The 14481-nt window shown below is 38.9% G+C and overlaps 1 protein-coding gene across 1 annotated transcript; it reads right to left on the bottom strand.

Moving 5' to 3' along the window:
* Positions 1-10752: 10752 nt before the first annotated feature.
* Positions 10753-11568, bottom strand: LOC127080088 (uncharacterized). Its single transcript, XM_051020416.1, has one exon. It carries the CDS (start codon positions 11566-11568, stop codon positions 10753-10755), a length of 816 nt encoding a protein of 271 aa, XP_050876373.1.
* Positions 11569-14481: the final 2913 nt, after the last annotated feature.

The following is a 14481-nucleotide window of genomic DNA, read 5'->3' as shown; positions in this document are numbered from 1 at the left end:
AGATTCCAAGATTCTCCAGAAACACAAATACTCTGAGCATGGAATTGCTAATCATGAAAGAGTAACGTTAAAGTCAAGTAAAGATTTGCAAATGGTTTTCCTAATTAAGAAAGAGACGTTAATCTCCAATTTCAATAAAGAAGATACTACTTGTGGTAAGTAGTCATTTCAAGGAGAGAAAGTTATCCTGCAAAAGCTATTTAAGTGATGGCGTAATCTCATTTTAATATCCATCAGTTTCAACTACTACTTCAACTGATATATAAAATGGGCTACAAATCAACTTTGAAGTATCAGCAAGCCAACAAGCCAAAAATATACTGAAACATCAACGCTCAAGAAAAACACTCTTGCTCTCTAAGATCTTCACGAAGCTTTTGCTTATAACGTGAAAAACTCTTGTTCTTAATACTGTAATATTTGCTTTCTTAGAAGCACTCTAGATTACATAAATCTTTTATCTATTGTTTGTTTATTTCCTCAAGTGACTCTGTGAAGTCTGTATACTTGAGAGGACTAAGAGATTTTTCTCTTAGACGTTGTTTGTAATCTTTCAAGATTAGTGGATTAAGTCCTTGTTGAAGGCGAAATCACCTTGGCCGGGTGGACTGGAGTAGCTTTGTGTTATAAGCGAACCAGTATAAAATCATTGTGTGGTTTTCATTTTGAAAAAACGCTTATTTTTCCAAACAATTCAAACTCCCCCTTTCTTGTTTTTCTCACCTTCAATTGGTATCAGAGCTCCGGCTCTGTTATTGATTTTCTAATCAAACACTTAACAGTCTAGAGAGATCCAGTACGAGAAAAACCATGGCCCACTCAAATGAAAGGGATAGTTACAATGCTAAGCCTCCTGTTTTTGATGGAGAGAAATTTGATTACTGGAAAGATAGAATCGAAAGTTTCTTTCTTGGTTATGACGCTGACCTCTGGGACATTGTCACAGATGGATACACACCTCCAATCTCAGAAAATGGAGCTGAAGTTCCCAGAAATAAGATGTCAGAAGATCAGAAACGTATCTTCAAAAATCACCACAAGGCCAGAACAATACTTCTAAATGCTATATCATACAACGAATATGAAAAGATCACCAACAGAGAGACAGCCAAAGATATACTTGACTCTCTGAAGATGACTCATGAAGGAAACTCCCAAGTCAAAGAGACGAAGGCTCTGGCGCTTATCCAGAAATATGAAGCCTTCAAAATGGAAGATGACGAAGCTATAGAGGCCATGTTTTCTAGATTCCAAACTCTTATTGCAGGTCTCAAGGTGCTAGACAAAGGATACACAACTGCAGATCATGTTAAGAAGATAGTCAGAAGTCTGCCAAAGAAATGGAGACCTATGGTTACTGCTCTGAAGCTGTCAAAGGATCTGAATAATATCAGTCTTGAAGAACTTGTCAGTTCTCTCAGAAGCCATGAAATAGAACTAGAGGAAGATGAGCCTCAGAAAAGGAACAAGTCCGTAGCGCTAAAGTCCAGATCTGAAAGACGGAAACCTGACAGAACCAAAGCTCTCCAGGCAGAAACTGAAGATGCTGACGACTCTGAACCAGAAGACTCTGATGATGAAGAAGAGTTGTCCCTACTAACCAGAAGAGTTAAGCAACTCTGGAAAAAGAGAAACAACAACTTCAGAAGACCAAGACCCAGAGGGGATCGATCTGAATCAACTTCAAAAGGTAAATCTAACAAAGATATTACCTGTTATGAATGTAAAGAAACAGGTCATTACAGGAATGAATGCCCCAAGCTAAAGAAAGACAACCCTAGAAAAGAAAGCTTCAAGAAGAATACCTTCAGGACAAAGAAAGGACTGATGGCTACCTGGGATGATAGTGAATCTGGATCATCAGAATCTGACTCTGATGAACAGGCCAATGTGGCACTTATGGCTACCACATCCAGGAGTAGCTCAGATGAAGAATCTGAAGAGGTATTTTCTGAACTTTCTCGATCTGATCTAGAATCTTGCTTGTCAGAAACTCTTAGCTCATATCAGAAATTAAAACAAAAGTTTAAAAACATTAAAGGCTGTCTTAAAGCAAAATTTGAAGAATGTAGTGAACTTGAGATGACAATTCTAGCACGAGAAGATACAATCAGATCTTTAACACTAGAAAGAGATGGAGCGAAAAGAAAAAGCTTAGAATTAGAAGAAGCGTTGTCTCAAGCACCACAAACTTCAAATAAAATAATTTATAAATACGAAGAAGCCTTTCAAGAATTTCTGAAAAATGGGATAGATAGGAGTATTATGGCATCCATGATTTATGGAGTTAGTCAAAACAATAAAAAGGGAATTGGGTATGATTCTAAGGAAGATAAAACTTCTACCAGTAACCAACTTAAGTCTCCCTTTTCATATCATTACACACACACACAAGAACAAAAATTTAAAAATGCTAGAAAACCCAAAGTTATAAGAAACTCTGGGAAAACTAATCTGAAAGGACCCAAGAGATTCTGGGTACCAAAAGATAAGATTGTGTATGTTGCAGATATCCTATGCAGCAAAGTTCAGACACCAGTCATGGTACCTGGACTCTGGATGCTCGCGACACATGACGGGAAGAAAGTCTATGTTCCAAAGTCTGGAACTTAAAGACGCTGGATTTGTAGGCTTCGGAGGAGATCAGAAAGGAAGGATCAGAGGCTCCGGAACTATTGGTAATGGTACTCTTCCCTCTATATCTGATGTTCTTTATGTAGAAGGATTAATGCATAACTTGTTATCCATAAGTCAATTAAGTGATAACGGTTATGATGTAATCTTCAATCAAAAAACATGTAAAGCCATTAATCAGAATGATGGCTCTGTCCTTTTCACAGGCAAGAGGAAAAACAACATTTACAAAATAAATCTTTCTGATCTAAAAGATCAAAATGTTAAATGTCTAATGTCAGTTCACGAAGAGCAATGGGTATGGCATAGACGCTTGGGCCACATTAGCATGAGGAAACTTTCTCAGCTAACTAAACTCAAGTTAGTCAGAGGCCTACCTAAACTGAAGTTTTCTTCAGATGCTCTGTGTGAAGCTTGTCAAAAAGGAAAATTTTCAAAAACATCTTTTAAAAAGAAAAATGTTGTTTCTACCTCTAAGCCTCTGGAACTTCTTCACATTGACTTATTTGGTCCTGTGAAAACAGCATCAGTTAATGGAAAGAAGTATGGACTAGTCATTGTTGATGATTACAGTCGCTGGACATGGGTAAAATTCCTAAAGCACAAGAGTGAGTCTCACTCTGTATTCACTAGTTTCTGTTCCAAAGTGCAAAAAGAATTTGACTCTAAAATTATTAGAGTCAGAAGTGATCATGGTGGAGAATTTGAAAACAAAGATTTTGAAGAATTATTTGATTCTAATGGAATATCCCATGATTTCTCCTGCCCTAGAACTCCACAACAAAATGGAGTTGTAGAGAGGAAGAATAGGACACTCCAAGAAATGGCCAGAACCATGATCAATGAAACTAATGTAGCAAAGCACTTTTGGGCAGAAGCTGTAAATACAGCGTGTTACATTCAGAATAGAATCTCTATAAGACCTATTCTAGAAAAGACTCCCTATGAACTGTGTAAAGGAAGAAAACCAAACATTTCATATTTTCATCCTTTTGGATGTTCTTGCTTTATATTAAATACTAAAGAACATCTGAACAAGTTTGATTCCAAAGCACAGAAAGGTATTATGTTAGGATACTCAGAACGCTCTAAAGGCTACAGAGTATACAACACAGAAACCAAAATTGTGGAAGAATCAATTCATGTCAGATTTGATGATAAGCTTGACCCTGAAAAGTCAAAGCTAGTTGAAAAGTTTGCAGATTTGGAAATCACTCTTGTAGAATCTGATAAAACTCCAGAAGCAACTGTCAATCAGAACTCTGAAGAAATTAAATCTCCAGAAATCCCAAAGAAAGTCAAAAGTCGTATCAATGTATCTGAAGATTTGATTCTGGGAAACAAGGACGAACCTGTCAGAACCAGATCTACCTTCAGGACTTCTGAAGATACTCCTCTGGGACTAGTGTCTCTGATTGAGCCTACGTCTTGTGATGAAGCACTTCAGGATAACGACTGGGTGGCAGCTATGCAAGAAGAATTGGATCAATTCTCAAAGAATGATGTCTGGGATCTCGTTCCTAAACCCAGAGGCACTCATGTCATTGGAACCAGATGGGTTTTCAGAAACAAGTTGAACGAGAAAGGAGAAGTTGTCAGAAACAAAGCTCGACTGGTAGCTCAAGGTTACAGTCAACAAGAAGGTATTGACTATAATGAAACCTTTGCTCCAGTCGCGAGGTTAGAATCTATTCGTCTTCTTGTATCTTTTGCTATTAATCACTCTATCAAATTATATCAAATGGATGTCAAGAGTGCATTTCTTAATGGTTATATTTCAGAAGAAGTGTATGTCAATCAACCTCCAGGTTTTGAAAATTCAAATTTTCCAGAACATGTTTTTAAACTTAAGAAATCCTTATATGGACTTAAACAAGCTCCCAGAGCTTGGTATGAACGATTAAGCAATTTTCTTCTGGAACAAAATTTTATCAGAGGGAAAGTTGATTCTACACTCTTCTGTAAAAACCTTAATAATGATCTCATGATATGCCAGATTTACGTTGATGACATTATTTTTGGTTCTGCTAATATCTCTGTTTGCCAAGAATTTTCTAAGTTAATGCAGGCAGAATTTGAAATGAGTTTAATGCAAGAACTAAAGTTCTTTCTGGGAATTCAAATTAATCAAACTCTAGAAGTCACGTACGTCCATCAAAGTAAATATATTAAAGATGTTCTGAAGAAGTTTGACATGACTGAATGCAACTCTGCAAAAACTCCCATGCACCCAACTTGCATTCTTGAAAAGGAAAAGGTAAGCAACAAGGTTTGTCAGAAGCTCTATCGAGGTATGATAGGCTCTCTTCTCTATCTGACTGCTACTCGTCCTGATATTCTCTTTAGTGTCTGTCTTTGTGCCAGATTCCAATCAGATCCTAGAGAATCTCATTTAACAGCAGTTAAGAGAATTCTTAAGTATCTGAAAGGAACTCCTAACCTGGGCCTGATGTATGAGAAAACATCAGAGTATAGACTCTCGGGTTACTGTGATGCAGATTATGTAGGAGATAGAATAGAACGAAAAAGAACTTCTGGAAATTGCCAGCTTCTGGGAAACAATCTGATATCCTGGGCTAGCAAAAGACAATCAACAATTGCTCTATCAACTGCAGAAGCAGAATATATCTCAGCGTCACTGTGCACAACTCAGATGCTCTGGATGAAGCATCAGTTAGAAGATCTGCAAATCTTTGAGAGTAACATTCCTATCTTTTGTGATAATACTGCTGCTATTTGTTTAAGTAAGAATCCCATTCTACATTCCAGAGCCAAACACATTGAAATAAAACATCATTTCATCAGAGACTATGTTCAGAAAGGGATAGTAACATTGAAGTTCATTGATACTGAACATCAATGGGCAGATATCTTTACTAAGCCTCTAGCTGAAGATAGATTTCTTTTTATCTTAGAACATCTGAACATTAAAAATTGCCCTGAGTGAAGTATGGCTCTGAAAATGTAAAATGAGACTCTGATAAAAACAAATACACTTCTGCCTCTGACTCTGATACTTCTACCAGTTAAGAAGATATCTGAGTTAGAAATCTCCAGGAATCAATCTTTTGGTATTCCTGAAGATCAGATACATCAACACGTGGAGCACTAAGCGTCTAACCCTAGAACTTCTAGACAGCTGTCAAAAGAAATTCAAAGGACAGACGTTTGAAATCTCCTTGAGCAGTGTGCGTACTGTTGGGATTAGACATTCATTAATTAGCTGTAATCATTTTTCCCCCAAGCGTGCAATCTTGAGCTGTGTACTAACGCAAATTGATGTGTCGTTTTGCATGTGTTTTACTTAGAGTATATAAACACTTTTCTCACATTTCACACACTTATCACTCTCACTCACTCTAAAACCCTAAACCTCTCTGAAGCATTCTCTGAAAGCTCTTCATCTTCATCAATCTTCTTCTTCTTCACCATGGACGCTCAACAACAACAAGTCTTTAACTTCTCTCAAGAAATGGAATCAAGCTCTACTGCTCAAACTTCAAGCATTCCAACTCCAACGGTTACAGGCGTCACCATCACCCCTGTTTACAAAGAACCCCATGTTCTTGACCGTGAACGCCATATTAACCTTTCAACCCCTTTTGAAGGACTGGACATGTTGTGTGAATCGCTAGTTGATTTCGACAACTTGAAGAGAAATGGCGTTGATCTTACTGAAGAGCTTCGTAAACAAGGATGGGAAAACTACTTCCAAAGGCTTTATGGTCCTGTTTACCCTCTTCTCATCAAGGAGTTCTGGAGATTTGCAGATGCAGATGACCACTTCATCGTCTCCTATGTTCTGGGGGTAAAGATTGTTATTACTGAAGGATCAATTGCCTCTTTACTGAACATGGAGAGAGCTGGAGGAAAAAGGATTTACAACATCCCTCCTAGGTCAAAGCGCATTATTGATGTAATCAATCCAACAATCTTCAAACCCAACACTGAAGGAAATCCTTCAAAGAACAAAGAGCTGCATCAGAACCTCAGAGTGTGGCTGAAGATCATTCTGGGAACTATTCACCACCGTCCAGCCTCTAACTCCTCTGACTACATCAATGCAGATCAGAAATGCATTCTGTATTGCATTCAGAAGGGTGTGAAGATCTGCCTCCCTGCTCTCCTTTTTAGATATCTGAGAGATTCTGTCAGAGAAACCAGAAACAACATGAAGCCCAGATCCTACATCCCTCTGGGAAGATTGCTATCTGATGTCTTCATTGAGAATGGACTGGTAGATCATCTGGAAAAGACCAAACTGATGGATGATCTGGCAATAGATGTTGGGAAGCCTCTGAACGCCAGAAATCTCAAGAGTATGGGGATAATTAAGAAGATTCAAGTCAGACCCACTCTGGACACATCCTGGGATTCTTTGAAAGATCAGAGGAAGATGCCTCATGGCCTTGCCAGGTTCTTCAAGAATGAACCCAGAGATGCTGTTGCTATCTATCTTCAGCGTCTGCTGGATGATGGTGTTGACATCTCTGACTTCAGCCTCGACGACTGTCTGGATTCAAAGAAGACTTCGTCAGATACAAGAGAGGTCTCTCTGAGAAGAAGATAGCATCTCAGGCAAAGAAGGCAAGAATTGGAGAAGCTTCTGGAAGCAGATCTTCAGCTCCTCTGAAAAATTCTACTGGTATGTCTGTTCCTCCCATTACCTCTGTACCTTCGATGGTTTCCTCTACTCCTCCCTCTAATCCTCTCACAACACCACCCATTTATACAACCTCTGAAATTCCACCTTCAATCACCAGAACTACACAGCCTTCACCAGTTTTAAATATCGCCCGTACTTTCATACCTCCCTCTAAACCTGAACAATTAAACCAAAACACTTCCTCTTCATCATCCTCAGAACCAGAATCACCCCCATATGTTTCTATCTCCTCTGACCCAGAATACTCTGACCCTGACTCCCCAACCATAGCTCAGATTTATGCTCAAAAATTCGCTTCACAACAACCAACAGAACCTGAAATAACTTCACCACCACAACAAACAACTACCCTTACTTCTGAAATACAACCTTCTGGAGACCAACCCTCTGACCATCTCACTTCTGATATCAACCCACCAAACACCTCTGCTGCACCTGAATCTGAAACTGAAACTGAACCTTTAGATTTAAATCCTCTTTACGCTTCACCCCAAACATCTGAACCTCAACCTGAACCAGAAACTGAACCAGAACCTCTAACTCTAAATCTCAGCCCTCCAACATCTCCACCTCTTACCTCTGAACCTGACCTTTCTGTACCTACCCTTGAGGAATCCATCATGCTGGTAGCAGGGGCTTCAGTACAAAAGGTCAAGTCTCTGACCACTAACTCTGAAGTCAGTGATGATCCTGAATCTGTAAGGACACACTGGAACAGAGTCATTGGCTGGATGACCTCTGAGGCTTTTAGGCTGAAGAGTATCTCTGAACAAGTCAGAAATGGCTACATCAGAGATGCTGAGGCAAGACTCCAAGAGAGATTAGCCAGAGAAGCTGAAGCTAGAAGGCTAGAGGAAGAGAGATTGGCAAAAGAAGCTGAAGAAGAAGCAAGAAGACTGGAAGAAGAAGAAAAAGCTCGTCAAGCTGAAATTCTAAGGGAAAAGGAAGCTGAAGCTAAGGCTCTGGCGGATGCAGAAGCACAAGCTGCTGTTGAAGCTGAAGCTCAGCAGGCTCTGACTCTGGGGGAGTCCTCTTCTGTGATCCCTATGGTTCTTCAGACTCTGAAAGAACTTAAGCAAGATCAGAATGAACTCCGGGCCAGAATGGACAAGCAAGATACTGTCAACGACAACATCCAGAACATGCTTGCTATGTTGCTTCAGAGAATGCCTCCGCCTCCGAACCCTTAGGCACTTAGGATTTATTTTGCTTGCCTGTTGTTTTATTTTCTCTGAATCTAATGTTTTCTAGTTCTTGTTGCCTTTGTGCTTTTATCTGAATACAAGTTTTTCTCTTAATTTATTTATTTTTTGCTATGTTTTTTTGATTCTGACAAAAAGGGGGAGAATTCATTAATAGCTCTGATGAAAATATTGTCTAATACCTTAAGCATTCTGCAACATATTTTTCTTAAAAATAATTTTATCTAACCTGGACTTAAGAAATTGCAGAAGGTATCAAGAAACCTCTTTACTTAGAAGCTCTGGTAAGAACTTCTGAACTCCCTAGCACTATCTCAGGGGGAGCTTCTGTCTATCTGATCTGATATTATTCATGTTTCATCTGCTAATTAAGTTTGTTTTGTCATCATCAAAAAGGGGGAGATTGTAAGAACAAAAATTGTTCTACAACAGATTCCTTGATTTTGATGATAACAAAGGATGAAACCAAAAATGGCACCCTAACGAAAAGTTTCTAAGTGTGCAGGATTCTAAAGAAAGAAGGAAGAAATCTGATGATGTCATCAGATACAGAACCAGATCAGAAGCATATTATCATATGATCAGAAGCATCTGAAGTGGAGACACGTTCAAGAAAAGTCTAACTCTGAGCAAAACAGCAAAGTATCAGAAGCATCTGAACAAGAAGTAAGCTCTAGATGTTCTGACTCTGAACAGCGCTATCTGAAGAAACTATCTGAACTCACAAGAGATCAACATCAGAAGCAAGATTCCAAGATTCTCCAGAAACACAAATACTCTGAGTATGGAATTGCTAATCATGAAAGAGTAACGTTAAAGTCAAGTAAAGATTTGCAAATGGTTTTCCTAATTAAGAAAGAGACGTTAATCTCCAATTTCAATAAAGAAGATACTACTTGTGGTAAGTAGTCATTTCAAGGAGAGAAAGTTATCCTGCAGAAGCTATTTAAGTGATGGCGTAATCTCATTTTAATATCCACCAGTTTCAACTACTACTTCAACTGATATATAAAATGGGCTGCAAATCAACTTTGAAGTATCAGCAAGCCAACAAGCCAAAAATATACTGAAACATCAACGCTCAAGAAAAACACTCTTGCTCTCTAAGATCTTCACGAAGCTTTTGCTTATAACGTGAAAAACTCTTGTTCTTAATACTGTAATATTTGCTTTCTTAGAAGCACTCTAGATTACATAAATCTTTTATCTATTGTTTGTTTATTTCCTCAAGTGACTCTGTGAAGTCTGTATACTTGAGAGGACTAAGAGATTTTTCTCTTAGACGTTGTTTGTAATCTTTCAAGATTAGTGGATTAAGTCCTTGTTGAAGGCGAAATCACCTTGGCCGGGTGGACTGGAGTAGCTTTGTGTTATAAGCGAACCAGTATAAAATCATTGTGTGGTTTTCATTTTGAAAAAACGCTTATTTTTCCAAACAATTCAAACCCTCTCCCCTTTCTTGTTTTTCTCACCTTCAGCTAATACCTTCCCTTTGCATAACCAACCCCCGATCCTATCAATCTCTGGTCGTGAGACCATTCCTTTCCAGGTTTACTTCGAGCGTTTCCTTTCCCTCTTTTGGGATAAATAACGCACGGTGGCGGCTCTGTGTCTTTTCCCGCCGGTTTTTCGCGTAATGCGACACTTGGCAACTGATCTCCATCTTACATGCTTGATATTGGGCGTCGATAAGTTGTTTCTTCTTGATGAATAAACTGTCAATAATCCCCTTCAAAGTGTCACCTAATTTCCTCCTCTTGAACTGCTCCTTTTGGGCTTCCTCTACCGCTTAGGATGTCATGGCTCTCTTCTGGTTAAGGTTATGCTCCAAGTCTTCCTTTTCCCTCGTAAGCCTACTAAGATTAGATCAGAGATCAATGTTCTCTTTCTCTAAGCTCTTGAGAGTCTCCTTGACTTTCCCAACATTAAAGGTATGAACAATTTCAAGCATTGGCTGTAGGATGCTCATAGGTGGATCAAATGGGAATGGCAACATAATTTCTTGAACCATATCCTTAACCTATTATGTATAAGCTTTCTTGGCAATGCAATTCTTCTTCCCTAACTCATAGCTTCCTTGAGGACGAACTTCTCTCCAAGCTCTGATGATCTTCCTTAGCAATTCTGGATTTTCAACCCCATGATACAAAACAAACTCCTCCAGATGCTTGGGATCTGGCTTGCACAACAACAGATAACCAAACTGGCATAAAGTTAATCTTGGATTGTAGTTGATTCCACCTTTTGTACCTATATGGTCATATTAAGGAAACTTCCACAATTCGGGATAACCTTGACATCATCGTAGGCTCGAGAATACCATAGAATATCATTAGCAGTCAGAGACATGATTCTCCGAGACCACTTGAGATTGTCCTTATTGGGTAGATGCGAAATAAACCACCTAAACAACAAAGGAACACAACAAACCACAATACCCTTCTTATTTTGATTCCTTGTATGAATAGAGTAATAAGTGTCAGCAAGAAGCGTAGGAACCAGATTCTTGGAGAGGAAGATGTGAATAGATGTCAGGTCCACAAAGTCTTCCATACTAGGAAACAACACTATCCCATAGATGAGCAAAGCGAAAATAGCGTTGAAAGTTATCCAACTCCCAACATCAGAAAAGGCAATGGCTTTCTCAACCAAAAACTTTATAGTAAAACCATGAGTTCCCCCCTTAAGCTTAAGGTTAAGCTCCACATCCTTCTTCTCTAAATGAAAAGCTTCGGCTAAAAGATGAGACTTTGGTAGTTCCTTGGTACTGACAAAATAAACCCGATCCTTAATTTCGTCCCCTAAGATATACAAGTATTCCTCTAACGTCGGTGCCAACGGATAATCCTGAAAAGTGAAACACCTCAAGGGAGGATCATAGAATTGCACCAAGGTATGGATTGTCGTAGTGTTCATTTCAGTGTTGAGGATACCTAGGAGAGTCCCATAAGCCTTCTTTAAATCATCTTTGCGATCCAGGTCCAAACGAGTTCCCAGACCCTTCAAAGCTTTCAATTGGGGTTCCACAAACTTGTAACTGAACACACTTCTTCTACCAGGATTCATGCTCTCTCAGAGTACTCAGCAATAAACTAGGCTCTTGAATTCCCTGGAAATGCATATACGAAAGAGTTATATGATGTAATATGATGTTTTTATCATATACAAATGATATACAACAACATTTCCACATTCTGGATAATCTGAAAATTCTGCTAGAAGTAGGATCAAAAGTTTGACGTTACATGAGAACAAAAGGTGTGTAGGAGCTTGGTTTCCTACAAAAAACCAGTATCCCACTCACGGGTATGAACTAATCTTCAAAAGGTAATCCTAAAAGGATTCCTAGAGCCATAGAATCAAGTGAAAATACTTTTCCATAGTGAATTCTAACAGGAAAAGAGTACCCCTAAGTGAATCTAGTCTGAGTGTGGGTCTCGTGACAACCCAACATGCAAAACGCAGGTCAACACGACTATCCATGAGTTTATCCTGTGTGTATACTCCAGCTCGGGTGTAGAGCTTCTCTCAAGTAACATCAGCCCAACCCAACAACAGCAAAACACAAATATTCAGAGCGGGTTAGTAATAATGCAAAATATAAAGCAATAAAACATGCAATAAACATAAAACAAAAAGCGGGCAATCATTCATATAAACACCCAAGCAAGCAAGACAGCAAACAAAACTAGGCTCAACTCCTTCTAGCAATTGGGTTGTAAGAGTTCTCCCCAACAGAGTTGCCTACTGAAGTTAGCTGAAATATGCCCACCGAATGCATCGCACGCTCGAAGGTACAACAGAGTCGCCACTAAAGTTTATTTATTCCAAAAAAGAGAAGGGAAAAAATAAGAAAACCCAAGTGGAAAAAGAAACACGGAGAAACGGTTAAGGTAATCAGTTATGCAAGGGGAAGGTATTACCACCCCTCACATCCATGGTACTTCATGGGAACCGTCTTGAATGCTCTTGCTTAGATGGGTGTTGTTATCTTCATGTACCTGCAAAACATAAAAAGGGTTAGAAAATAGGTGCTCGAGAAGGATTGAGGCCCTCATGTCTACGTATTCTCATGGTGAAATGAGAAAGGCAAAGCCTCATAGATCAGAGAACTGGAGAGATAAGGGGGGGAGAAAGAAAGGTGCTCGCCAAGGATTCGCATCTTCGTGCCTACGTATTCTCATAGTGCAATGAAAAAGTCAAAGCTTCGTATTTAGGAGGACAGAGACTGAGAAAAGATAATATTGGGGTGGTGTTTAAACCAAAATAAAAGATGGGGGTTAACCATAAAGGTGTGTCCCAAAAGAAAAGTAATTACAATGGTGTTTAAACCAGCAGAAAGGAAACATGTCAAAGCTGGAGACTCACATGACAAGGGTCTTACAAAAGCATTGGGTCTAACATGGTAAGGGGAAGGTGTTTAAACCAAGAAAGGGAAATAACCATGAAGGTGTCAACCCTAAAGAGGAAAAGAATGGGAATAACCATAAAGGTGTCAACCCAAGAAGTAACCATGAATGTGTCAACCCTAAAGAGGAAATTGCAATGGTGTTTAAAATAACAGAAGGAAATAACCATAAAGGTGTCAACCCAGGGAATAACCATGAAGGTGTCAATCCTAAAAAGGAAATTTCAATGGTGTTTAATCCAACAGGAGGGAATAACCATAAAGGTGTCAACCTTGGGAATAACCATAAAGGTGTCAACCCTAAAAAGGAAAAAAGTGGGAATAACCATAAAGGTGTCAACTTGGGGAATAACCATAAAGGTGTCAACCCATGGAATAACCATAAAGGTGTCAACTCTAAAAAGGAAATTACAATGGTGTTTAAACCAAAAGGATCTAAAGAGAGGAGCCACAGGGGCTAGAGGAAGACTTGATAGTGAACTAACTAGAGTTGCACTAAAGTTTATGAATAGAGACAAACACTATGAGCAACTGGGTCATTCGTCCCATACCCAAAGATATTTTAGATAAGTGTAGGGAAGATGCCCTATCATATTTCTTAAGGCTCATGACATGCAAGGCTAGTCAATGACTGACAAGTTGTTAGAGCAAGGTCCTAAAGATGATGGTGGAGATGAGTCAGATGAATGACTGTTGATGAAAGTTGTAGTCCACTAAGGGTCTTGAACTTGTTGAAAGGCTGATGCTCCAAAGAAACAAAGGCTAGTCCCATCAAGTGACCAAGGGACTTATGGTCACTTGACAAAGACAAAGAGGATTGTAACAGATGGAAGAATTTAGTAGATCAAATGTGTATTTCATCAAGCCAAATCGGGGGAGTGGGGTTGATGAACAAACAAGGATGCAAGAACATATAAAACTAACATAGGGTCTCATTGTTAGGTAGCCCGAGAGAAATCCATGTAGGTGCAAAGTTTATTGTCCTATGCCTCATTGTTAGGTAGCCCAAGAGAAAGCCATGTGTGTATGAGTGTGCTAAACCTAAGCAGGTGAACGCAAGAGGAAATAGTCACAAAGCAGAAGAAACAACACACAAAAACTTGAGGGTTCAACCGGAACAAAAGCAAGTTAGAGTGTCCACAAGGTCTCAGGGTCCAAGATCACTCCAAGACAAGCAAATGGCCTAAATCATAAGTCAAAGTCCAAAGTCCAAAGTCCAAAAGGTCTTCAATACTCCAGAGCAATCATAGGATGAAGATTAGGTCTAAATCATTTTATCATGTTTTGATTCATTAAGATTAACAAGCAAGTAACTAAACAAGATAAGAGCAACAAATGAATATGGTAAGATGAAGTGATATGATGATAATGGGACATAAAATTCAAGTGCATTAAGTAAATGACATAAACTTAAATGACTTGAATTAAATAACAATAATGTAAATGGAAATAAGGTAAAGTGCAAGATTAATATTATAAGTTAGTGGTTGGTTAATGATATCGGGTCAATGACAATATATGTGTCAAACAAGTTAGAGAATTAACACAAAGTTAATCTCAAACACCAATGT

Source organism: Lathyrus oleraceus, chromosome 5 (assembly GCF_024323335.1).
Source record: "Lathyrus oleraceus cultivar Zhongwan6 chromosome 5, CAAS_Psat_ZW6_1.0, whole genome shotgun sequence".
Classification (NCBI taxonomy): domain Eukaryota; kingdom Viridiplantae; phylum Streptophyta; class Magnoliopsida; order Fabales; family Fabaceae; genus Lathyrus; species Lathyrus oleraceus.
This window is presented reverse-complemented; position numbering and strand designations above follow the sequence as displayed.